The following is a 25,230-nucleotide window of genomic DNA, read 5'->3' on the forward strand; positions in this document are numbered from 1 at the left end:
CCAGGGAACCACGACTTTATCCTAGGAATTTTAAAGGAAACCCTGAGCATGATTCATATAAAGTTCAAGTTTTTATTAATATGTTTATCTCAATATTTCATCTTCACTGAACCAATTCTAGATGCTGCTGCATGTGAATATTCGTGTGAATATTCGTAAATACATAAAACATGAAGTTACCGGTCGAAGGGAAGTTGAAGGGGAGCCGGTCGGCTGAGCGGACAGCACGCTGGACTTATCCTGTGGTCCTGGGTTCGATCCCAGGCGCCGGCGAGAAACAATGGGCAGAGTTTCTTTCACCCTATGCCCCTGTTACCTAGCAGTAAAATAGGTACCTGGGTGTTAGTCAGCTGTCACGGGCTGCTTCCTGGGGGTGGAGGCCTGGTCGATGACCGGGCCAGCGGGGACACTAAAGCCCCGAAATTATCTCAAGATATCACCTCATATATTCAATTTTCCCAATTTTTACTGCATTATTAAGGTACATAATTATTTTTGTGTATAGTGGTACACAATTATTTTGAATTATCATATGAATTTTTTGTATTGCAAAAGTTATATGAGGCTTTAATTGTATTACACATTCTCACTTCTCTAAAATGTCTTACATTTTTTTTTCAGAACTCGATCGGGGTCCCGTAGTTCTGGAGGGGCAAGTCCTGCAACTTTGCATAGTAGAGTCCCATACAAGACTGCAACTGTTGCACCTGCACCTACAAAACTTTCAAATAAAACCAATTCGCTCAATAGGTTTGGTTTTCGTACTAGTGCACAGGTTAAATCGGGTGATAGCACAGACAGTGTGAATTCTATTCTAAGTGATGCACAGACAATATCTGATTCTAATTCTAATATTTTTGACCTATGTGATAATGACACTGAAAATAATAAAAGCACAAAGAAAAATAGTGACTCAGTTTCTTGTAACACTGTCTGCATAGAAACTCCGAGGAGGTTGGAATCACCCTCTGTAAAACTAAATAAATCTCCAAACTTAAATAATACTCCTAAACTTGGTTCTGGTTTAGAGTCAGGACGCCTAACGGCATTTACTCGCCAGCTACCAAAGCCTCAAGTAGTAACTGTAAAATCTGTCAGTCCAAAGATCCAAGCTCCCAGGTCGCATAGTCCTATGCTCAATAGTCCTGTTCCTCATAGTCCAATGTCAAACACTATTAAATCTTTAAGTCCTTCAGTCAGAGACAGAGGTAAAAGCCCCTTAGTAAAATCTCCATTACAAACTTCATCTAAGACTTACATAGACCAAACTTCCAAAACGAAACAGCAATCAGTAGGTAACAGTCAGCATTTACCACGTGTTTCTAGAGATTCTGAATCCTCTACAAGATCTACTACAGAAGCTGATTCAGGTCTTGGATCATCAAGTGAAAGTGATAAGATCCAAGGTGATGGAGAGACAGACACACTCATATCCTGTCATGTAGAAAGCACAGAAGATGTATCTGATGCTTGGTTAAGAGAGAAACTAAAAGCCCAAGAATCTGTGAAGAGACGATCTGGAAGTATTGAGGTTTGCTTCAATGGTACTGGAGAATTTGAACTAAAGAGACACAGTTTAGAAATGAAGGGAGCAGGTGTGACAGTTGCTGGATCTCCAGCTGCAAAATCAGAATCTGTAGCAGAAAAGAAACCAAAAACTAGTAAAGAGAAACGAGAAGGAACAATTACATATGGCATGGCTCGACAGAAGTTCGCACCGTATAGTAGAAATCGATATGGGTATGGCTACCAGACTACTTCTGGGAGGAGTGGGGACTCGTCTTCATCTAATAGTTCTAGTAGTCCAACATCAAATGTCACTAAAATCCCTGGAAGCTCAGGCCTAGTCAGGAGTCGTGTAGCCTCGCTAGAAATAACTCCAAATAAGAAGCCCCAACAGACACCAGTATTAAGAAGAACCAATTTAAAAAAGCCCATTATTAGACCCACATCTTTGGAAAAGACACCTCTTCTAGTCATGCCTGTTACAGAAAAGACAGTTGAATTAAGTAAGCCTGTTTGTCGAAGATTAGAGTACAGTGAGTGTAAAGTGCTTAAAAGTGATACACTGAAAGATTCAAACTCTGAAATACACCAGGGTCTAAACCCTAAACTCTCTACACCCAAGACAATGACAGGAGACATATTGATTGTTGGATCAGTTGAGACAGAAATGCATCAAGATACAAATATTGTAAAAGAGACAGAAAACCATGGCAGTTACTATGAAAATTCTTACTGTAAAATGATAAATATAGATAAGGATGATATACCTTTTGAAAATGATACTAGTAGTGATCTTACATCTAGTTTCAGTAAAGCTTCTCAAGACATGCATGAAACTGAAAAATTAATGATCGAAGAATCAAATGGAGACTTTTCACAATCGACTGATGCTGCAGACACATCAAATGATGTTACTGACTGTAGCTTTTCTGATAAGCTAGAAGATACTCTTGAAGGAGGAGATTCCAATAAACATATCCCACACACTCCAGATGATGTAGGTATGATAGCACTTACACCTCAGTCTGAATCTTCATTTGAAATCTTAGAATCTCTAAGTGAAGCAATAGACTTAACCATAGACGACATTAAAGATGATCCTGAGTACTCAATAACAGAGGCTGAAAGTGGCCATGATGGCAAGGCAGCCATTTTGGAAACCAAAAGAGAATCTGATGTGGATTCAGCTGCATCTCTCTCAGGATCCTCTATTTCACTGTCAACTGAAGGGACAGCAAAGCCAAGTGTGATGCAGAAGCCTAAACAGGTTGTAACAGCATTTGAATCACAAAATGTTCCTAGTGATTTTAATTCATTACCAGAACTTCCTTCCCAAGCACAAAATAGCAAAATTGAAAGTGTACAAAAATTGCCTGTTGAATCACCAATTGAGAAAAAGCCACTTTCTCAAATAGCATCTGTAATGAAGTCATCATTTGAATCAAAATCATCATTGGAGTTGTCAACTGAGTTACAAAAGTCCACGGGCATGGTGAATGTGATGGTTGAATCAGGTGATAGGTCAACGCTCTCGGGTATGTGTACCCCAACATTAAATGCTGGTAGGGGGGACCTAGATCAAGATTTTCTGATTGATGATGAAATAGCAGACCAACCAGGGCTTATGTTTGGGGAATCAACAATGGCATCTTCTTTTTTCACCGATGATGGAATATTTGATGACATGACATCACCTTCGCCTAGTCATGCAGCCCTTAAATCAGGTAAGTTTAATTTAGTAGAAATGTTTTGTATCGGTAATGAATGACAAATATTTATTTGTAAATATTTTATTTGATGTTTTCACGACGAAAAAAAAATTAGGTACAATATATTGAACATGGAAACTGTACCGGTAGAGATATTATTTAAATTGGTTCCATTTATATGTGCAGTAGAAGTTTCTTATGTGCAGAATTTCAGTGTATTCACTATTAAATATTTAAAGCTTGAACAAAATCCTGAGCCATTTGCAGCATTGCTAGGAATGCAGTCAGGTAACTCATTAATATTATTAACTGTACTGTATAAGTATCGTATATGAACAGTATGAAAGGAAAATGAGAGTATGATTGAAAAGTCATGGAAAGAGTGTCAATCACACAACTTAATAATGGTCCAGGATGGACCAAAATGTTGTCGTTTCTCCATTTTCTGATGTGTGGTTTGGTCATCATATCTTCAGCCAATTTATTGTAACTCATCTTCTGCTCATGGAAAGAAAGCTTAGTTCTTTTATGATGCCAAATTTTGTCAAGAAGCATTTGAAAAATCTAGAGCAATAATTATTGTCTCTAAAATTGTTAAGAATGATATTATTTTCTAAGGTGATGTATACTCTAGTGAAATGGAATGGATAAAGTCTTTATTAGGTTATATTAATTAGACTAAATATTTATAATGATAATACTTTAAATTGTGTAGGTACTGTACTCCAGAAATTTTTATACTTTTGGAATATTAACACTATAACAGTATACTCCGTTATTCTACTTCTAATTGTGTGATCTCTCAGTCAGTCTGCGTATCTGCTGCCCAGGGATCTGGTTCTACCTCGGCTCACCAGATTCAGGTTTCTGGTGAACTGGCGGAAGTCCCAGTTGGTCATGGTTCAAATTTGGCTGGGGCTCATGTGGGACTCTCAGTTGGCTTTGCTTTTCCTTCCTCCAGCTGCAGCACTGCTGTCTTTTGGTGTTGAGTCAGTCCCGGGTGACTCGACGGTTATTAGAGGTTGTGTGGGAGCCTGAACTTTGCCTGCATAGTTTATCCTCTGGGTAAGGTGCGGCCTTGGTGGCTGTACTGGTATCTTTTGGGCAGCTCTTTTTGTTGCTGCTGTGATCATTGGGTGCAGGCCCTGTTAGCTCTTCACTGTCTGCTGCATATCCAGCTTCCTCTTTGGGCTTTTTGGGTTCGGTTCCTTGGTGCCTTCCTTCACCCTCACTCGACGTCTTCATGGATGCCTCAGCTGTGAGTTGGGGCTTTGTGACCAATGCACGCCATGCCGGCCAGGGTCATTGTCTCTTCCCTTTCGTCAGGCACACAGTATGGTTTTGAGTTTGCAGCTGTGAGGCATGTGCTGAGGAGGCTTCAGATATCCCCCGGGCACCATGCTTCGGCTCCATTTGGGCAGTTCTCCCTGTGGTTCATTATCTCAACCAAGGGTTCTCTTCAATCCCTGTCTCTTTGGAGTTTGACACTTTGAGTAGCTCGTCTGATGGGTTCTCGGGATTTGGTTCTCTGCTTGGTTCACATTCAGAGAGTCTCCAACACACTCACAGATGGTCTGTTCTGGTTCTGTCCTGTTTCCATAGGTTGGTTCAGTGACATACTTTGCTGATTCGACCTTTTTCTTGGCTCTTTGCTTCTGGAATTTTTTAGACATCTTTATCGCCATCTTTACAGTGAGCAGGTGGCTTCTTTGATGGTGTCCCACCTGCACTCTTCTTCTTGCCATCAGTATGGGGTTCTGCTACTTCCTTTCCCTTCGTTATTGCTCTTCGGTTTCTGAACATGTGGTGCTCTCCTTTCATTATTTACGTTTTCTTGATTGACATGTAATGCTGGATATTGTCGCCTCACATTGTGTGCTGCTGGCGGAGTGACTACAGCTTGTATTTGGTGTTGATACTACCTTCACGCCATTTCACAAGCTGTCTTGCATCTTGTTTTCATTTTTGGCCTGCTTATTCGCTACCTAAGCCACCTGCCTGGTCTTGGACTGTGTGCTTGCTTTTCTTTCATTTTCTCATTTCACAGTGTTTCCTTCACCCCGAGATTCTTTTTCTAAGGGTATTTTTTTTCTCTTGTCTGAGCTTCACAGGAGGTACCAAAGCAAATCAGCATGAACTATTGAAGGTGCAGTGATGAAGAATAGAAACCACTGTAAAAGGACGAGTTGCCTAATGGGACCCGGAACGAATTCGAGGTAGAGCAGCCGAACAATCCAACTTGTATATGACAGGGGGATCAGAAAATTATCCCTCTGCAGAGGGAGCCAAGAACCATTTAGGGCTGAAAGGCACCCAAAGGCACTCCTCAGGCTTCCTCCACAATCTCTGAAGCCTGCCATGGAGGCCCCAGGGCAGAGTCGAAGTCCTCACTCAACCTCTTAAGACAGGAATGTATCCTTCCAAGGAGAAAGCTCTCGGGCAAGGAGACAGTTGTGAGTGCGAGCACCCTGAAAACCGAGCAGAACTGCTAAGCTCAACTCTGCCGCCAATGTGAAACGAATCCCTGGAGAAGATTGAGATACACCCTGAGCTAATCCCTGACCCGACTCCAAAACCCCCATGTGCTTTGCAGCCAGAATCAGTGTGTGTGTGTGTGTGTGTGTTTGGGGGGGGGGGGGAAGGACACCAGAACAAGGTAAACCACACACACAAGGGAAGAAAGAGCTAGTGTGGGTTCATTTTATGTGCATCCCCCTGCACTTACAATTGTACCTTTAACCTATGTTCTTTGTATGTGTACTAATGAATGAAGTATTATTCTTATTGATGTTGTTAAAGTTATGAGTGATTACAGAGAGAGGACTAGTTTGCAAGTCCCCCCCCCTTTCCCCCCCGAGGCAAGGCCACCAACCCAGTGGACCTAGCCTCACAGGGACGAATCCTCAAATACTTCATAGAGGGTAAACTCTGATTGTGCAAGGGTAGCGTTAGCAGGCTTACAAGGAAGAAAACAGAGTATATACAACCCAAAATGCACAAAGAGCCAAACCCCCACAACAAGCCAGAATCAGAACATGCACATGAAGCTACAGTAAAATTGGAAATAACACTAAAACAAATGGCCCCCACAGAACAAGCAAGTCCAAGGATGGCTGGCACTTAGCTTGAAGCTTTGTGGCTCACCCACAAGCTGGCATGACCAGAGGCACTACAAGTTGGTATGGGAACACCAATGTCAGGAACAGAACTGACTTGGGAAGATGGCTGGGAGCCAGGGCCGGGCCGGATAATGGTGGTAATCAGTGCTAATGAGTTTTGAGCTCGTTTGAGTGAATCCCTTGTTCCATGTGACTTGTTTGGCGCTTTTTCAAGGCTTCTGTGAGCCCTCCAGTTACAGTATCTGTAAAGCTGCACTGACTGTTTTTGGTAAGGTGGCAGTTTGTCACCTGCTGTCTGTGCCTCTACAAGGGGTCTCTGGTGCCTGGTAGGCCAAACAGAACTAGCCACAACTGATGTGACATCTTAGTATGAAGTAATCTCAGGGAGCCACTGGGGCTCCTCCAGAAATTGGCATTTTGTTACATTCAATGCTGGGTTTTTACCTTGCAATTGTGTGTTTTGCTTCACCTACTTTCTGGGAGTTTGATTCTTTGATGAGGATGACCATAAATCCCTTACTCTGTGTCTCTTTGAGGTGGGGGGCTAAACTTTGACTTTTGGTCGCTGGTAGGCCTATAATGACAGGCAAGGGCTGATATGACTTGTATGTGTGGAGCTAACTCAGTGCAGCAAATGACAGGGAGCCACCGAGTCCCTCCCCCCCCCAAAGAAAGACGCTTCATTACATTCAACTTCAGACCAATTGCAGTCTCATGTGTCATGAGGTTGCTATAATGCTACCACATTTCTTAAATCACAGAAAGGATCTAATGTACATGGGCTCCATATTGTGTTTTGATAAAGCATTGCATTGCCACATCCTGTGAGTCATGTTTTACAGCATTGCTTCCATGATTGTTTGAGAATGTATGAAGTATTGCATTATTCTTTTAATTTCATTAGAGATAGCCAGTAAATTTTGACCTCGACATGTGATAACTTGCAATGGGAGCCGAACAGTGTAACTGTAACCAAACAACTTCACCTGATGGCTGCTGAAACGAAGAAATTGAGTGTTTGTGGTTATATTCCATGGTATAGTGACTTCTGAGCTACCCAGAGAGAGAAACAGGGGAGAGATGGAGAAAGAGATATATGACTGAAAGAGAGAGACATCTGTTAAGAGTGTCCAATGTGTGAAAGCTGAATATCCATTTACAATGCTTCAGTAGAGTCAATATTCTTTATTACTACTGTATATTGAATTTATGTAATAAATAGGTGATGATATCATGTCAATATTTGTTTGTATCTTGTAGCATTGGCAGACATGGGTCGAAGTCGAGCTGACAGTGTAGATACAACTTCTAGTCTTGGAGCAGATGATCTCATGCTAGATTTTGATTCTGAGGAAATTAAAGCAGGAGGGTAAGTTTTTTATCCAAAATTGTTCTGCATTGTGTAAAACTGGAATGATTTGTATTTGGGAAGTCTGTTAGAATTTAAGAGCCTGGCTAATTTAGAAAATAAATGTGATGGTTTGAGATGGCACAATTTCTTTCTGGCAACAGGCAATATTTTATGCAAGTTTTTAAGTTTCATCATACAGTATTTTTTAATAACTATTGCTTTGTCATGCCATGGAGCCATTGTTGAAGTGTCCTTTGTTTTAGACAGTATTGTACTGTAGTACATTGTCATTTGTTGACATTTCCAGTTATTGTTTTATTTTCTAGATTTATTTCTTGTACTGGTTTTGTGTTGTACTTTGTTATATTCTATTAGAATTATTTTGTACTTTGTTTCTTTCCATAATGTGCTGCAGTTTAAATTTTAGTTGCATGTTGTTTTTATATTTATCCAATGCATGATGACAATGATTATAATTTATGAATTTCCTGCCAGTAGTTCAAATTATTTTCTTGCACATGTTTATTTTTATTGTTTTTGTTTAGCCTTATGAATTTTTGCTGCATGTTTGTTAATATTTTGTTAAGCTGTTCATTCAAACAGTTTGTCTAACAGGTCCTCTAACAGTTCGTCCCTCAGTGTCAGCCTCCCTGGAACTCTAACTGGGGCGCGACCAAAAAAGATGCACCTACGCATAACCATTCCTGGACGAAGGTTCGAGTCTCCTGTTGTCAGTCTGTCCATAGAACCATAAAATAGCATAAAATAGCCGTCTGCTGTGTAGAATATGCTGCTTCCATAAGAACCTTTATTGTATACTGTACTGTATATGCATGCATGCAGTGTTTTTTATATATATATATATATATATATATATATATATATATATATATATATATATATATATATAATAATGTATGTATATATATATACAGTATATATGATAGAGAGAAAGGGGAATTGGTTTATAAGGAGGGAGTGAATGTATTTGTCCTATATGTGACAGTTCGTGAACAGTACTGTATACCTGGTCTAACGAAGCAGTGCGAGTCTTCTGTATCTGTGCACAGTGCTGGAGTGTGGTGGTGCTTCTTTATTCATTACAGTTTTAGCTTTTTAACGCCTGTTGTGCAGTATAGCTTTCAATATTTTATTCACGTCTTTGCAGGGCTAATGCCTCTCTATCCCAGGAAAGTGGCACACAGGTTAATAATAACAAGATTGATCTACAGTATTTACAATTTGCTAGTTTTCATATTGACTGCAAACTTTATTAGCTGTTATATCATACATTTAGTTCAAAGGCTTGGAAAATGGCAAGATTCCTTTTGGTTTTCAATCCCGTATGTAAATAGAGTAGTAACTTAGTGTAGAAAAAACACAAAAATGTCTGTATAAAATTAATTAATATGGGCTATCTGGGCTATTAATATAGTGATTGTATTTGGGTGGTTCCTATTTTTGTCAAAGACTTAATAGTTCAAAAAAGTAATTGTTGTTTTTAGATGATTGTTTTCCATGAGATGCTGCACATTGTTGTGAAAAATTATATGTAGTTCAGTATATTTAATTTTTCAAGGTGATGATATAGAGTAGATGCAGTGTGTGTATTATGAATAATCTTTATATTTATTCTTTTGCAAGGTATGATGATGATGTATTGAGTCCAGATGCTAATGAGATATTCAGTGAGTGGACAGCAATGATGGCAGAAATGGGCGGCACACTTTCAGATCGGTGAGTACTTCTTTGCTGTTAAATATAGGCAGGCAGGAATTCTTGACCATTGATAAGACAAGTAAAATTAAATAATTTACTTGTAACAGTTTTCCCAGCTAATGTGGCTTTGTAAAATACCTAGCAAGAAGTAACTTGGCTCTCATGTGTTGGCCAAGAACTTCTGCTGACCAATTTTTGGTAAGATGATGCTGGAGATTTAATCAATATTTTGATTATTTTAAACTTTAATGCTAAAATCAGGTACAGGTGAGCTTGTACTTTGCTTTGATGTCCAAAGGGATTGGAAAGGATGGGGGGAGGTAGAGGCATGGGGAGATGAAATTCAGGAAGAGGATGCGGGTGTAGAGAGAGAGGAGGTTTGAAAGTTCGGTGGCCTGTCCACCATGGGTTGACGTGTGTGTGTCGTTTGTTTGCATACGTGTTATGTTGGGTTGTCAGTACATTGGCTGGAGGGGCTAGTGTTTGTGATCTTGCTTGTATATATATTACTCTCATGTTTTTCAATAGTAATGATGGCACACCACACTCAAAATGTCATTCATTACACAATTTCACAGTTTCACAAATTTACAGTTTAGTATTTTCTGATATAAACAGTTTCTTCTTCTTTTCTGGAAAGTGTTGTGATGTACTTTACAGCGGACAAATGTGGGGAGAATCTGAAAATTTGAGGAATAATATAATGTTTGATTTATATATTTTTGCGGGTGCTCAAATAGACACTGAAAAAGTAGTAAGTAAAGCATGCACTTCATGTTGAAAAGTGCATTTCAGCTGGCTGATAATATTATACAAAATGTTCAAGAGTCATGTAATCAAAGCAGGTTAAATATGGGTGAGAAATGGCAAGAAAGATTAAGTATGAAGAGAGTAAAAGATATGTGAAAAGATAAATTAACCAGAATAGACTGAGAGTGATGATGGCGGTAACCATAAAATTTTATCCACGTTTTCCAGAATATGGAAAGTTATTTTGGAATGAAATTAAAAAGTGAAACAAGGAGATTGGTGAAAATATAAAAGATATACAGTACTGTACATATAATAATGTTAACTGGTGAAAAAGCTATTAGAGATAAGTGGAAAATTTGATGGGTTGAAATGTTGAAAAAAGTGCAGATGTGAAAATAATCTTGGTGGTGTGACAGGAGGGCAAAGTAGATTGCCAGAATATATATTCATGAAAGGTATAAGCACATGAGTGCAGACTCTTAAAACATGGGGGTGCTCCTGGTGTTGATCATATATATACTCCTCGCTGCCACCGCCCCCTCCCACCTTCACCCCTCACTGCCCTCACCCCCCTCCCACCTTCACCCCTCACTGCCCTCACCCCCCTCCCACCTTCACCCCTTCTCTACCCTCACCCCTTCTCCACCCTCACCCCCTCATACCTGCACGCCTTCTCTACCCTCACCCCTTGCCACCCCCTTGCCACCCTCACCCCCCCCTTGCCACCCTCACCCCTCGCCACCCTCACCCCTCGCCACCCTCACCCCTCGCCACCCTCACCCCTCCCACCCTCACCCTCTCCCACCCTCACCCTCTCCCACCTCGTCACTCTCACCCACCTCGTCACTCTCACCCCTCGCCATATAAAGATAAAGTGTGTTGAGGGTGTTGGTGAGGAGGAAGCGTGCGTGACCAATAAAGGCTGGTGGGGTGTGGGGCATGGTGGTGGTGGTGGGAGGGAGGCGGCGGGAGAGCAGTGCTGGAGGGAGGGAGATGGTATTAGAGTGCATTATAAGTCTCCCCTCCCCTCCCTCCCCTGCCATTGGCGCCTCCACAGACCCCCCATATCCCCAGATCTCCAGTATTGATACAGATGATGGCTCTAAAGAGCCTTCACTTACGGGGCTCGCCATAGCCCGTGCTACTTTGAACTTTTTGTTCCGAGTAGCTGAATGTGAAACAATACCTCCCCTCCCCCATCCCCCAGCGGAGCAGCTATAATGTGGGTGACTTAGTGTGCACCGTCAGTTGCTCGTGAACACTGAGCGTGTGTGTGTGTCGCTCTGCTCCTCTGGCGAGGGTTAGCCCCTTGTTTCTTGTGTGTAACCTGCCGGCACTGCCGCCTCGAACTCTTGACTAGTAAATTTGAAACTGTTTTCACTGGGAATTCAAGTGAAAGTGAGTTTACGTGTGTGGTAAAACTTGAGGGCTGGGATTGCGTTGAGTGGGCGCGCGCGCCTCACACGCTTGGCCTGCGGTCTCTACATCACTTGTATACTCAAGATGCTCCACCAAGTGTACAGAACAATACCAAATGTACATTTACCCGCTACTACATGACGAGGCGTCCACACTAAACATTAATTGTGCTCTAACACATGTGACCAATTTGATTTAGCATGTTTAAGTGGGGATAAGTGGAAGGCTTACCAGACGGGGCAAGTTATCTTTCCCGGGCTCTAGCTCCCGTCCTCCCACGTGCGTCTGGTATGTGCAAGTAGCGGGCTCTCATCTGTGTGGTGGGGGGAGGGGGGCACGCCTATATGCCATGAGGAAATGACATTGTGAGTAAGGGGAAACGAGCGTATATCATGTGTTGGGGATGTTTGGTGAACGTGTAAGGGACACGTGCAGTTTGTGTGTGGCAGTAGGATGACACGTGTGTATGGTGTTTATAACGGGGGACGAACGTGTAGCATATGTGTAGTGCACGAGCTGGTGTTGGTGCCACGTGCTGCCTTGACCTTCACCACAACCACTTCCCTGCTCCACTCACCCCCCCCACCCACCTCCCTCCTCCCCACCCCATGAACCCACATAACACTCACTTGTACACACTCACCGACACACTTGGACTTTCACTCGCCACCATACTGACTGACTCACCGCCACTCGTCACAACATATCCGTACACACTCATGCACTAGCACCCTCTTAATGATAACAACTTACACACTCCAAGGCACTTAATCTAGGCACTCAATGTACTTGGTGCATATTAATCACACTTCATCCATACACCCAAGGGACTTAGCTGACACTGAATCTACACAAACACATTCGGTTCACACCCTCTGGTACTCACATTTGTCAAGGCTCTCAGGCCCACACACTTCAGACTCTCATTTTCCTACACTGGTTCAAACACACCCGTGGTGATATCACCTCTGCTTCAGGAACCCGCGGTGCATCCGTCTTTTTCCTATTAGACAATGGAAACCCCAAGTTCAGAAGATTTGTGTTTATTGCAAGCGAGAGATTTCAACGCATCTGGATGACATTCCAAGTTCCCTTGTATTGATAGCATCTGATATTTGTGCGTTTGAATGTGTGATCTAGAAGAGAAGGTTTTAACAATGGACGGCTCCAAACATGTGACTATAAGAGCCTGGGGCCCAGAGCCACACTTGATATATGGTCACTGAGAGACAGGAAGTTGGCTCACTTGTCACCTTCCGCTCACCTCTTCAAGTTTCAAGGAAATCTTTGGGAATTCCAAGGCCGTATCCCTAGCCCGGTAGAGAATGTATATACTGTATCCTTATCTCCGTAAGGGTTCGCCGTGTGGGGTGAGTGGATGGGGACGTGGTGTGTTGAGGGGGTTGTGAGGTTATGAGGAAGTGTGGGGAGAAGGGGGGGGGGGTGTCTCCTCTTTCCCGAATCTTATCCAGACAAATGTAGTAAGATCCAGCTCTTCAGTCTTCCCTCATACACCAATCTTCTTAGTTCTAAAGTGTTTACTTCTAGTTTTGTTTCTTCTTTTTTAAATGGTTGCTTCATGCAGGATGCGCATACGCTAATACTGGTCTCATGTAGGTAGCCTAGTACGCAGTGCTCTGAGTGGCTCCCTGTCCACAGTGCTGGCAGCTACTGCACTTGACTGACTGATAAAGATTAAGCCACCCAAAAGGTGGCACGGGACATGAATAGCCCGTAATACTGCACTTGGCTGTTTACCCAATTTGTATATTCCTCTAATGTGATTATATTGTTAATGTGTCTCTGGAGACTGGCTTTGTATGTTTATTTATAATTCCTCTTTTAATTTCGGGAGCAGCGTTCCCCCTCAGGGACTGGTGTAAGGTTCATTGTGATGTACACCCTTTTTCACGGCCTGAGGCTGCCTCACCTTCAATCTATATATTATTCCATTTGCTTGACCACCTCAATTATTACGGGCTCGCCATAACCCGTGCTACATGGACACTTCGTTCTGAGTAGCTAAATCTGAAACAACAATTGACCACCTCACTATGATAGCTTTGTACTTACCGCGATTGAATTCAAAACGCCATTTGTCTGATCAATTACGTTGTCTGTTTAGGTCTTTCTGTAGTAGTTTGCTTCCCTTGTGTCTCATTACTTTATCATTTTCAAGTAGCAAAATGAAAGAATTGATTCAATGAAAGGTTATTGACATCAGAAACAGAAGTGCTCATTACCGAGTCCTGTGAGACATTATCCGGCTACCTTCATTCTTAAATCATGGTATTTAATGCCTGTATACTCTGCCTATGTGAGATAATTGCTGGAGAATACAGCACAAACATGAAATACACACCATTTGTAACACACAACTTAGGGGGAAGAAATTGAGGGGATATAATTACTATATACAAGATACTAAGCAGAATATACATAGTGAACAAGGACAGCCTATTTAAATTGGGAAGAGGTACAAAGGAATAGTGGTAGAAGTTGAATGCACAATTTAGTCAGATATTTGAGGACATTCTCGTATCTTGTTCTGGTGGTTGGCAAGTGGAATGCATTGAAAGTTGTGAAGCCATTTCAAGGGAAAAATACGACCATAAGTTGAACGTAGAGAGATGTAATGTGCTTTCCCGTCCTCTGAATAAATACATATCATAAACGCTTACTAATTTGTTGCTCTCCATACTACCTCGCGCTGAATGGTCTTAAGGTGTATTTAGTCGTAGTGTGTATGAGACAGGTTGAGGGTGTCAGGTCCAGAGGTCACGACCTCTCCGTAGGGTGCAGTCGCACCTCCACAGATCTCCAGTATCGGCTAATGATACTGGTATTGGCTCCAAAGGGCCACCAATTACGGACTACTCATGCCCGTGCCACCTTTTGGGTGGCTTAATCTTTATCAATCAATCGGTGTGAGGCCGACGTCAGCGCTCGGTAAGAGGTGTTTGAGTAAGATGAGCGGGTGTGGTGTAGTGTAGGCTGAAAGTTCCTCCAAGGTTGTGGAGGAACTTTCATTACGCCTCAAGACTCCCGCGCCCTACCCCCTGGCTGCTGCCGGCACCACTATGTGCTCCACCCACACTTGTTTACTGCATTCTTACCGCCACCTCTAGGCACACTTGGTCAACTAGTGGTGTGTGTGTGTGTGTGTGTGTGCTTGCTTGTCTATGGCTCAGCCTCATCAATCAGGCTGCGATTCATGCGTCAGGCTGCGGCTAGTCGCGTACAACAGCCTGGTTGACCAGACCGTCAACCAGGAGGCCTGGTCAGAGACTGGGCCGCGGGAACCTTGACCCCCCAGGAATCACGGCAAGGTAAGGTATGGAGGTCCGCCCACACTCAGGTGTGTGGCTACTGTGAGATACCCGCCATCCACACAGGTGTGGGTAGTGTGACCCCCATCCACACAGGTGTGGGTAGTGTTGGACACTTTTCGCCCACGTCACTGTATACTGAAATCACAATAAGGTGATGCATCTTTAAGAAACAAGTGAGGGAATGCAGTGGGATTGAATTTGCATCCCTAGACTCTGGATTGTAGTACCGGATGGTGGTACCTTTCACACTCAAAGTACATCTGGTAGAACTCCTAGTTTAAGTACTCTTAGCTCATCATGGTTCAGTGGGTAGTGCGTGCGTCTGGAGAGTTCAGGGATCCTAGCTCCATTTTATCATATTTCCTCAATATTTTCTCATATACATCACCCTATTATTGTGCATATTGTAAATCACACACAGAGATCACACTAACGTGATGCATCAAATGAACAAATCCACAAGGGCCGACGCAGGTTCGAATCCTCGTCACGGCCCTTGTGGATTTGTTCATATTGTAAATGTTTTCCTTATTTTTTTTCAATCGTGTAACATTTAAATTGGAGAAAGTTAGAGAACAATGCTGCCTTGGGAGGGAGGGAGAAAGTATTATCGCAGCCTCCGATCAAGACGTTCAACTTTTGATTCGATTATATAAGAACAATTGTTATTGTATCAATGTGGTCAGTGTTTAATTGCCGTGACGACACTGAGAACAGCTCGGTTAGTGAACACACACACCATCTCTCCCCAGGATAGAGACATGCATGCGTCTTCCCGCCAGCTTCTCTCTCACACAAACAAGAAGTACTTTGCCTATAGTCACACGGCGTACGTGATCTATTAGTCACGGCGCAGAACACTGAGGCAAGGAAGAATATCGTATATCAGCAGGTAGTAATACTTCACGCTGGTGGAGCTAGAGTGAGGAAGGTGTGGGTCACCTGCTGTACTTCGTCATGATCTCAATTAATGGGATTAACCACCTCCAACACGCAGGTCAAGGCGTGGGTTGACAATTCACAGTCGGTGAGGGATTGTTGCTCTAATTGAGACCAGGTGGTGAAGGTGGTGGTGGCGGTGCTAGTGAGGCCAGATAGATGGTGGTGAGAGTAATGCTGGCAGGAGTGTTACTGGCTAACCAAGCTGGTGTTGAGGCCAAAGGGGGGTGTGCCACTGCCGCGCGCTGCAAGAGTCAACGCTTTCGCCACACTACCACCTTGTGGGAACTTGGCTTGATATGTGGGTCGTCCCAGGGGGGTTGGTAGTTCTTTTGGTTTATTTTTTGAATACGTGCGCTGGAAACGTTACAACGTGTCCTCGTGGAATGATGACCACCTCTGTGGGTCTCGCTCATGTGTTGACCATGCGTGTGGGGTCTTACTGAAGTGTTGACCATGCGTGTGGGGTCTTACTGAAGTGTTGACCATATTCCAGGATATATAATAGGCATAGGCTATAGGTTGTAGTACTGTATAAGTTTAGACAAATATATGTTTTGCATACATTCCTAAAAATTAACGGTTTAAAACACAATTGTAGTTGGTGCTATATATTTATTTGATCGTAGACGTCAAGGAATGTTGTTAGTGAAGCTTGAAGATTGGTGGGATGTTGGTGGTTGATGTTGGGACAAGGTGGGGAGGGAGGTGGGTATGTTTAGGTTACTGCCACTAGGAACGATGATTGATTGATAAAGATTAAGCCACCCAAGAGGTGGCACGGGCATGAATAGCCCGTAAACTAGGAACGTGATGTTACTACCATTTATATGGTTGTATAAACTCTACCCGCCTTATATGGCTGTATAAACTCTACCCGCCTTATATGGCTGTATAAACTCTACCCGCCTTATATGGTTGTATAAACTCTACCCCGCCTTATATGGTTGCATAAAGTATAAATACAGTCTACCCGCCCTTCTCTTTCTTGCTTAATTATTGTCACCTGGTCGTAGAAGTCTATTAATATTCGCATGCACGTGTGTGCACGCGTGTGTACGCGTGTGTGCACGCGTGTGTACGCGTGTGTGCACGTGCGCAAGTGAGAGGTTGGTGTATAGTGGGAGACAATTTGTTCAAGATGACAAGTATTTCAAGTCAAGGTAAAACAAGTTGATTGCAAGTGAGTGTAGCGTAACCGAGGGTGGTGGTGGGAGCGGTACAGCCAGCAGGGATGCAACACAGGGAAGCCGTATTACACGAGATCACGTTATTCGAGCTTGTGGTAACCATATATGTTATGGTGTGGGGGTCTTGGCAGCCAGGCTGGGTGTTGTGGGTGTATACAGGCCAGGACAAGAGTCAGTCAGTGGTGTAGGTATCGTTGATGGGTGTGTGTGTTTGTGTGTGTGTGTGTGTGTGTGTGTGTGTGTGTGTGTGTGTGTGTGTGTGTGTGTGTGTGTGTGTGTGTGTGTGTGTGTGTGTGTGTGTGTGTAGGGACAGCGGTGGGGAGTGTGGGGCTGCGGCCTAGCGTGGGAATGAATGCTGGACCGGCAGTCCTCTCCCTAGAGGTACACGACCTCAGCTCCGCGCCACACTGACTCATAGTTTGATGCCTTCCCTTTATCCCACTCTACCTGGGTACTGAGTCTCATTTTGGGCAATAATACATGGGGTACTACAACTGATGTGACGCCCAACGTGAACCAATACCGTCAGAATTATTGCTACACACTGCCTAGTAATTACGCCCGCCTCCACACCTGTCTCGCCGCCGCCTCCACTGGTGCTATCCTTCTGGTGTGTGTGAAGTCATATCTGTTTTACGGCACTGCTGTATATGCTGTGCGCGCGCGAACGTTCCCTTCAATATAAACATATTTGCCGGTTTAATTTTCCCTTGAGTTCTATGATCCCATCTTATAATTATAAGTTCGTCGATTGAGTCTACCTCCACTTCTACTATTACTTGCTCCGCTTTTCTTACCTGTGAAATAATCTGCTCCCTGATGTACCTTATGTCGTGATCATGTCTCCTGTCTATTTTCCGCCGGTGACAGGAGGATTCAGTTGCTTTATTTTGTTCTAGTGCTTCATGCTTCACACGAACTCTCATCATTTCCTGTTCATTGCTGATGTTTCCGAAGAGTACATAGGCATATAATGTATAGTGTAATGTATAATGTTGATATGTCTGCGTGTGGATGCACGAGTGGGCGACGTCCGAGAGTACTAGTAAAGGCCACAATGTGGTAGTAACGCGAGTGACGACATTGTGTATAACGAGTGATGAGTGTGTGAGCGTAAGGGCAGCGTAGCGTGCTGGCGCCACCACACACTGTAGCTGTTACCAGCCTGGCCAGAACCACGTAACGGTAGGACGTGATGCTGTGCCGGCTCCTACCCTCCCATACACACACACACACACGCACACGTACACACGTGCACCAATGTGCTTATAAATCCCTAATGAGGTTTATTACACGGCTAGTTACAGCCCCGCTTCTGTTCCAGATAAGTCCTGGCACAGAAGCGTACTCTTGGAACACGTACGCACTTTTACGCTGCTCTAGTCAGGATGATTAGTTTTCAAACAAAAACTTTGTTTATAATTCTTCACCGCAGGCGATTGAATTAATAACACAGACGATGGGCGTTGAGGATGTTAGCTGGGGGTGAGTGTATGGTTTGGGGGGGGGGGGTAGGGTGAGGCTGTGTTGGTGGTGATGGTCCTTGTTCTGCCTCCCACAATACTTCCTCTCTCCCTCTCTCACCCCCTCAAGTCTCCCCCCTCCCCCTAGATTTTACACAGCAGAATAACTTGCACACAGCTGGATCACAAATGGTTTACAGTTGTGTCATGGCTTCTAAGGATTTGATTAGTGGTCTGAGTGTAGGCAATGGGCCGTGTTGGGCTCACCGTAGGGGTCACTTGTGTTGGAAGACTGAGTATGGTGAGTGTTATAGCCTCATTATTACTGGCTATCCTTTACCCACACTGATGCTTGGCGTTAGCATCGTCCAACTTTCCAAGATGACACATGGTGAGTATGCCACACAGGTCAATTGGGGAGTTAGTGCCACAAGTTAAGAAATATCGGCATCTATAGCTACCCCCCCCCCCCTGAGATTTTCATGAAATCTTAAATTGGGGATATGTTTTCCATAGTTTTAAGCAGTTTTCTGTGTGTTATTACATTTTTTGAGAGGGGGGGGGGAGAGAGATGGGGAGAACGTTGGAGAGGGTGGGGAATGGGAAGAGGAGATAGGGCAGGAGGGTGGGGGGAGACTGCAAAGCCGGATAACCCCCCCTCTTGTGTGTGTGTGTTGGGGGGGGGGGTAATTTCCAATAGGTATTTAGCTTTGAGAAGGTTCTCCCACTGTTCAGTTATTCATTGTTCACTTGACTGCTGGTGAGCAACCTCCTCAGTTTTACCCGCCCTCTCTTATAACTCCATTTTGACCACTCCTACAACACAAGCCTGTTAAATGGTCAACTCTCAAAACTTGTTTTGGTACGTGGGTTATCGGTACAGACAGGCTGGCATTGTCACGCCAAGACCTGCAGCAAGCTGCTGTTCTTTTACCGAGAGTCACCAGTTAGTATTCGTCTTCTCTCTAGGGGGAGATCTACCTCATGTACAATATTATTCCCGCACATGCATCTGGCGAGGTGTACCCTGGTGACCGCTGGTGTCTCGCTTCACCTCCAGACATCTTTATGCCTCCGTCTAACTTATTTAATTTTTCCAACACTTTACCGCCAGGCTTGTGAGAGGTGGCGTTATCTCAGCCCGTTATCTCTATAACCTGGCGTCTTGGGAGGACGCCACGGCTGTATTGACGAACGTCTCTAGTATGGTCTAAAATATTGTATATCAATAAATTATATCATTAGTATTTCTGCGCGAGTGATAACAAACTGTGAGACTTGACGTGTTGAGTGAGGCGGAAGTGTTGAGGTACGCTGAGGTCTCCTCGTCATGGCGTGACGTTACACTGGTACTGGACCCCGCCACTCCCCCGCGGACCGGCATGAAGTGACGGTGTTCCCAGCGTTCTCAAGGGTTAAGAAGACAGGTAGTGAGGAAAGGGTTGTGTGAGAGTCAAGGTGCGAGAGTATTCTCAAGGCCGGCTTCGTGCCGAGTGGGGGAGGGATTGATGAGTAATGGGTGGGATGAATTGATGTGTGGGGTGAGTAGAGAGAGAGGGGGTGAGTGCAGGGAGGGGGGGGCGGGTGCTGATAGATGACAAACAGTGGTCACGACACACTTTACATTCTCTCTACACTTTCTTCCGGCTGCTGATGATGCTGTGCTCTCTCACTGATGATGCTGCAACTCTGCTGCTGTTGCCATGCTGCTACTCATAAATGTGTGATAGCGAGAGTTGAGCTTCAGTTCTGATTGAGCTCCTTTTTGAGTTCAGTTCCTGACTCAAACTTTCAGTAGACTGACGTGTCAACACGAGAGAGATTAATGAGAATTAATGAGTGATAAGCTTAGGGACTGAATGTTTATACTGACGGCCTATGTAATTGCTTAATTCAGATCCACATGAATCATGTGTTAGGCAGCCCTTAGGTCATACTTGCTCAGTAGACATTAGCGTGTCAGTGAAGTCAGTAAGGTACACAGGTCGGCCTGTACACTCCTGGCGCTGCCTGTGGGTGGATGTCCCCTGTACACACAAACACACACTCGTGCCACGAGGGTTTCCTGCCCGTTATTCCTGGCCACGTGTTGGTATACGCGCTACTGGAGCTGGTGTGTCCTAGGAGGTACCATGGTATCACACCTGGAACGTTTGCCTACTATTACATTTATAGTGCAAGTGATTTGTTAATGTGAATGTGCGACATTGTGTGAGTTTGACGGTCAGTGAGTGTCGCTGGACGAGACTGGTTAATTATGAGTTATGATAGCAGGCGGGCTGTCCTGCCTTGCTGATACGATGTGTGTGGGGCAGCTAAGGTAAGCTTGCTCGCTTTTGTCATGGAGCTAGAAATGTATGTGTGTGTGTGTGTGTGTGTGTGTGTGTGTGTGTGTGTGTGTGTGTGTGTGTGTGTGTGCGTGTGTGCGCGTGCGCGTGCGTGTGTGTGCGTGTGCGTGTGCGTGTGTGTGTGTGTGTGTGCGTGTGCGTGTGCGCGCGCGCGCGCGTGGGTGCGTGCAGCCCGTCCTCCCAAAGTTTCCCAACGTCAAGAAACTGTGGTACTAAAGTGCCCTTATCTTAACCTACCAGAGGACCAAAAACAAAAAACTGGACAGTATGTCAATTTCGCGATCCCTTGCCATTTTCTAGTACGACAATATTTGGCCTTAAACCTAGTTACTTAAATTTAAACTTGCATTTTATCTATCAATTCATCAAATAGATAAAAACTCGACCCGCCTCAACCAGGACGAGTTGGGTTTTAAGAAAACAATTGTTTTTTACCAATCCTAATTTTCGACATACTGTATATAACTACAGTTTAGCATTCACATATACACTCTCGGGTGTTTGTATACGTGTTTAAGGGTCTTGTTAGGGGAGAGGGTTCTGGTGTGTGTATTTGATCTTGGAATTATGTATTGTGGAGCTTGGTTTCCATCGAGTAGATTCAAGCTCTTGGGCCACCCCTGTTGTGGTGGGACGTCTTGTCTGGGAGGAGTCTTTCTAGCACTGGGTACTGGGTCTTCCCACATTTCCATCCTGTTCCACATTCTGGTGTTGAGAGGTTTGAGAAGCTCAGAGTAGTGGGTGGGCGTTATTGGGGGTAGAGGGAACAGGGCCAGACGAGTGTGGAGTAGGTTGGCTCCGACGAGATGAGGGGATGGTATGCTGTGGGTGCTGCTTCGGGCCACCTGTGTTGACAAACACTTGCCGTCACCAGCCGACGCCTCACCTGGTCTTGCCCCGTCACAACACTGCCCGCGCCACATGTTTCAATACTCCTCCAGAGACACACACACACCACGTAAACATCTCTTGTTGAACTGGATTTGTATTATACAGCATCTGTGTAGGCTGTGGTGAAAATGGAGGTACATTGGCATTAAAGATTGTGTGGTGGTGGTAGTGTTGCCTCATTGTGGTTCATTGTGATGCGCCATCACGGTGACTTCCTCCCGTGGTGTATTGTGTGCCAGGATGGAAGGGGTGCCAGGAGGGGGGGGAGGCGTGCAAGGGGTTAAGGCGTGCCAGGGGAACAGGCGTGCCAGGGGGAAAAGGGTATCAGGATGACAATAGGGAAGAGTCGTGGGAGGTGAAGGGACTGTACACACAGTAATGCCATGTGATTATAATACTGTAGTAACAACCAGCAGCCTAGAGTAGAAGAACTCCCAGAACCCCATCAACCAGGTATCAAGCAGGTATCACAAGATATTACTGTGGTGAAATATGTGATAGTGCATGTTCTAGTGCGGGTGAGGTTATGGTCTGGAACCCGTCCTCTCATCCCTCGGTAGATTTGTGCACAGGTTCCCCGGCTTATTAGATTGTCATGTTAACATTTAAAACTGTGCATGAAGTCTGCCTGCACCTCACTTTGTGTGCGTTTCTTGTATTCACTATTCTGACAGCAAAGTTCCAAGCCACCCCCCGGCAGGTCGCTCTACCCGCAACTCTCCGCTACTTTACCAATTTATGAAACTAATGTGTGTCAAATTTTAACACATACGATTATGATAAAATATAACTTCTTCTGAAATGCTAAATGCGCAAATATTGTATCTGTACTGACCCAACAATTCCTACCTTCTTAAGGTCGCTTTCCAGGCTGCCTCAGCTCACCTCCAAGGCTACTCTAGTATCATATGGCTTATGTTTTCTGTACCCTGTTTTGAATCCACAAAGATATCGGTGAAGATCCTTTACTGTGTACAAAACCCTTGACTTGCTACATTAATATTGATGCATGATAGAAGCTTCGTGCGGGTGTTGAAGTAATATCTTGTGATACCTGCTTGATACCTACTTGATACCTACTTGATGGGGTTCTGGGAGTTCTTCTACTCCCCAAGCTCGGCCCGAGGCCAGGCTTGACTTGTGAGAGTTTGGTCCACCAGGCTGTTGCTTGGAGCGGTCCGCAGGCCCACATACCCACCACAGCCCGGTTGGTGACTTTAACTGTGACTTTAGTTATAATAGCAGCATGCCCACTTCACCTGTGGTGACCTGTATAAGACCACCACTCTTAAATATCAAGGTGACGTTGTTTAGCATGTTGTACCTGCTAGTTTTTATGGGACCGAGTGTAGTGGAGTTTTTGTTTTCTTGATAAGTATGACTCTGGGAGCTCGAGGTCAGGCAAGGTCGCCGGGTGAAAGGTGTGCCAATTGTGAGGTTTCTAGAACACGGGGTCGTCTCGTGTGCATTTTGAGGTCATCTCGCTAGCTCGTTTAACTTGTTAAAGATTTCTTTTTACATTTTCGTACGTTGGCCCCAGCTTTCTCGGTGAGGCTGGCGGGGTGAGAGTAGGCTGCCAGCACTTGTCTCTGGTGGAGGCGTGTGCCCTGGCCTCCCCACGGGTGCACACTCTCCTTACCTCTGTGTGTAGGCTCTCAAGTGGGTCTCCAACTGCTTTGTTAACGAACAAACAAGACAAACTGAGTGCATGATAAACGACTTGTAGGTCTAAACGATCTGAGAATAATGATGTTTAATTATCATAATCAAACATACGCATTGTCTATGAATTCTGGTACTCCCATTTGTGGTATGTTAGTCTTTAGCTACTCTCCCTCTCTCTCCTTCCCTCTCTCTCCCTCTCTCTCCTTCCCTCCCTCTCCCTCTCTCTCTCTGCAACCTTCATTATCGATACGTATCAGGAGACTAAACTACAGTGGTCATTGACTCCCATTGGCATTTCAGGTTTAATGCTCTCAATGTCGACCTCACTCCGTGTCTAGCCGCCTCCGTGTTTCCTTCTTGACAAGTTGCCCCCAGGAAGTTTCATTTCACTTCTACTACTAGCTTCGCTCTCCATGTCATTCAGGTCACGATAATGTAGCTAGTTAGCATGAAAGTGTGTATAACATGGTGGTGATGGTGGGTGACAATGGTGTTGTTGCATGTTCTGGGGGGTGTGGGTATGATCTTGGGGGGGATTCATCTACCCAGAGAGGGGGGGCATATATTTGGCACGTCTCCCCCTCCCCCCCCCCCACACACCATACACCCTCCACTCCTCCCACTACTCACTGGAAAGATCTGCAGGAGAGGTCCTGTTGTCTGAGGTGTAATTGTCACCGAAGTGTAATTGTCCTACTTTCACCGTCCTCTCCCTCATAAAAAAAGGTTCTTGGGGTTAATTTCCACATGATTAAATGTAATGACTGGTTAATAATACTAGTTTGCGAGGATTAATGATTTCCACGTTATTTTATCATTTTGCAACTCACTTTGGTAGCTCGCGCGCGCGCGCGTGTGCGTGTGTGTGTGTGTGTGTGTGTGTGTGTGTGTGTGTGTGTGTGTGTGTGTGTGTGTGTGTGTGTGTGTGTGTGTGTGTGTGTGTGTGTGTGTGTGTGTGTGCTAACAGGTGTTGACTCGCGGCGTGGCGAGGCATCTGTCACATTATTACACCGGTTACTGCCTCTTGTTTCTCAGGTTCCTGTCAATATTACAGCTGTTCCTAACTGTGCTGCTGCTCGCTACCATATTGCGGGTGCTGTCTTGACTCAGGTGTTGTGCATCTCCTTGCCTGTCTTGACGCAGGTGTTGTGCATCTCCTTGCCTGTCTTGACGCAGGTGTTGTGCATCTCCTTGCCTGTCTTGACGCAGGTGTTGTGCATCTCCTTGCCTGTCTTGACGCAGGTGTTGTGCGTGTCTTGAGAGATAATGCAAGGCTCAAACATTCTCAGAAGATGTGATGCCATACAACATTAAACCTCGCTGCGAGTTCATTCTCGGGGTTCAGATGTTGAGTTAACTGTCAGTTAACACCCTCTGTAATCTGTACACCTCCCTTGTACGCTTACACCCTCTGTATTCGGTACACACACCTTGTATTTGTTTATACCAGTTGTACTCTCCCACCCTCTGTACTCTTGTACGCTTCACTTCCTGTACTCAGTACACCCTCATCTTCGAAGGATACAATTCGGCTCCGGAAATGCTTTTATCGATCGTTCTTTTGAGATTGAACCATGTGCAGTTTTGTATTAATTTTCATGTGGCATAGATTCCTAGGATGTGCAATCATCCGCCTTCAAAACAAGAACATTTACGTTATCTTGAGGTTATCTTGAGATGATTTCGGGGATTTTTAGTGTCCCCGCGGCCCGGTCCTCGACCAGGCCTCCACCCCCAGGAAGCAGCCCGTGACAGCTGACTAACACCCAGGTACCTATTTTACTGCTAGGTAACAGGGGCATAGGGTGAAAGAAACTCTGGCCATT

At 44.5% G+C, this 25,230-nt stretch overlaps 1 protein-coding gene across 7 annotated transcripts in view; it reads left to right on the forward strand.

Annotated features, from left to right (window-relative positions):
- LOC123759411 (serine-rich adhesin for platelets) overlaps positions 1-25,230 on the forward strand; it is a 73,189-nt gene that overhangs the window by 16,679 nt on the left and 31,280 nt on the right. For 4 of the 7 annotated variants that reach the window (XM_045744434.2, XM_069335217.1, XM_069335218.1 and 1 more), the window contains exons 3-6: positions 622-3,230; positions 7,595-7,703; positions 8,301-8,399; positions 9,330-9,422. In XM_045744434.2, coding sequence (XP_045600390.1) covers positions 622-3,230; positions 7,595-7,703; positions 8,301-8,399; positions 9,330-9,422 — 2,910 coding nt within the window. The remainder of the gene's footprint in view (positions 1-621; positions 3,231-7,594; positions 7,704-8,300; positions 8,400-9,329; positions 9,423-25,230) is intronic. The other 3 variants (XM_045744436.2, XM_069335216.1, XM_045744439.2) reach the window with 2 other exon arrangements.

Source organism: Procambarus clarkii, chromosome 32 (assembly GCF_040958095.1).
Source record: "Procambarus clarkii isolate CNS0578487 chromosome 32, FALCON_Pclarkii_2.0, whole genome shotgun sequence".
NCBI lineage: Eukaryota > Metazoa > Arthropoda > Malacostraca > Decapoda > Cambaridae > Procambarus > Procambarus clarkii.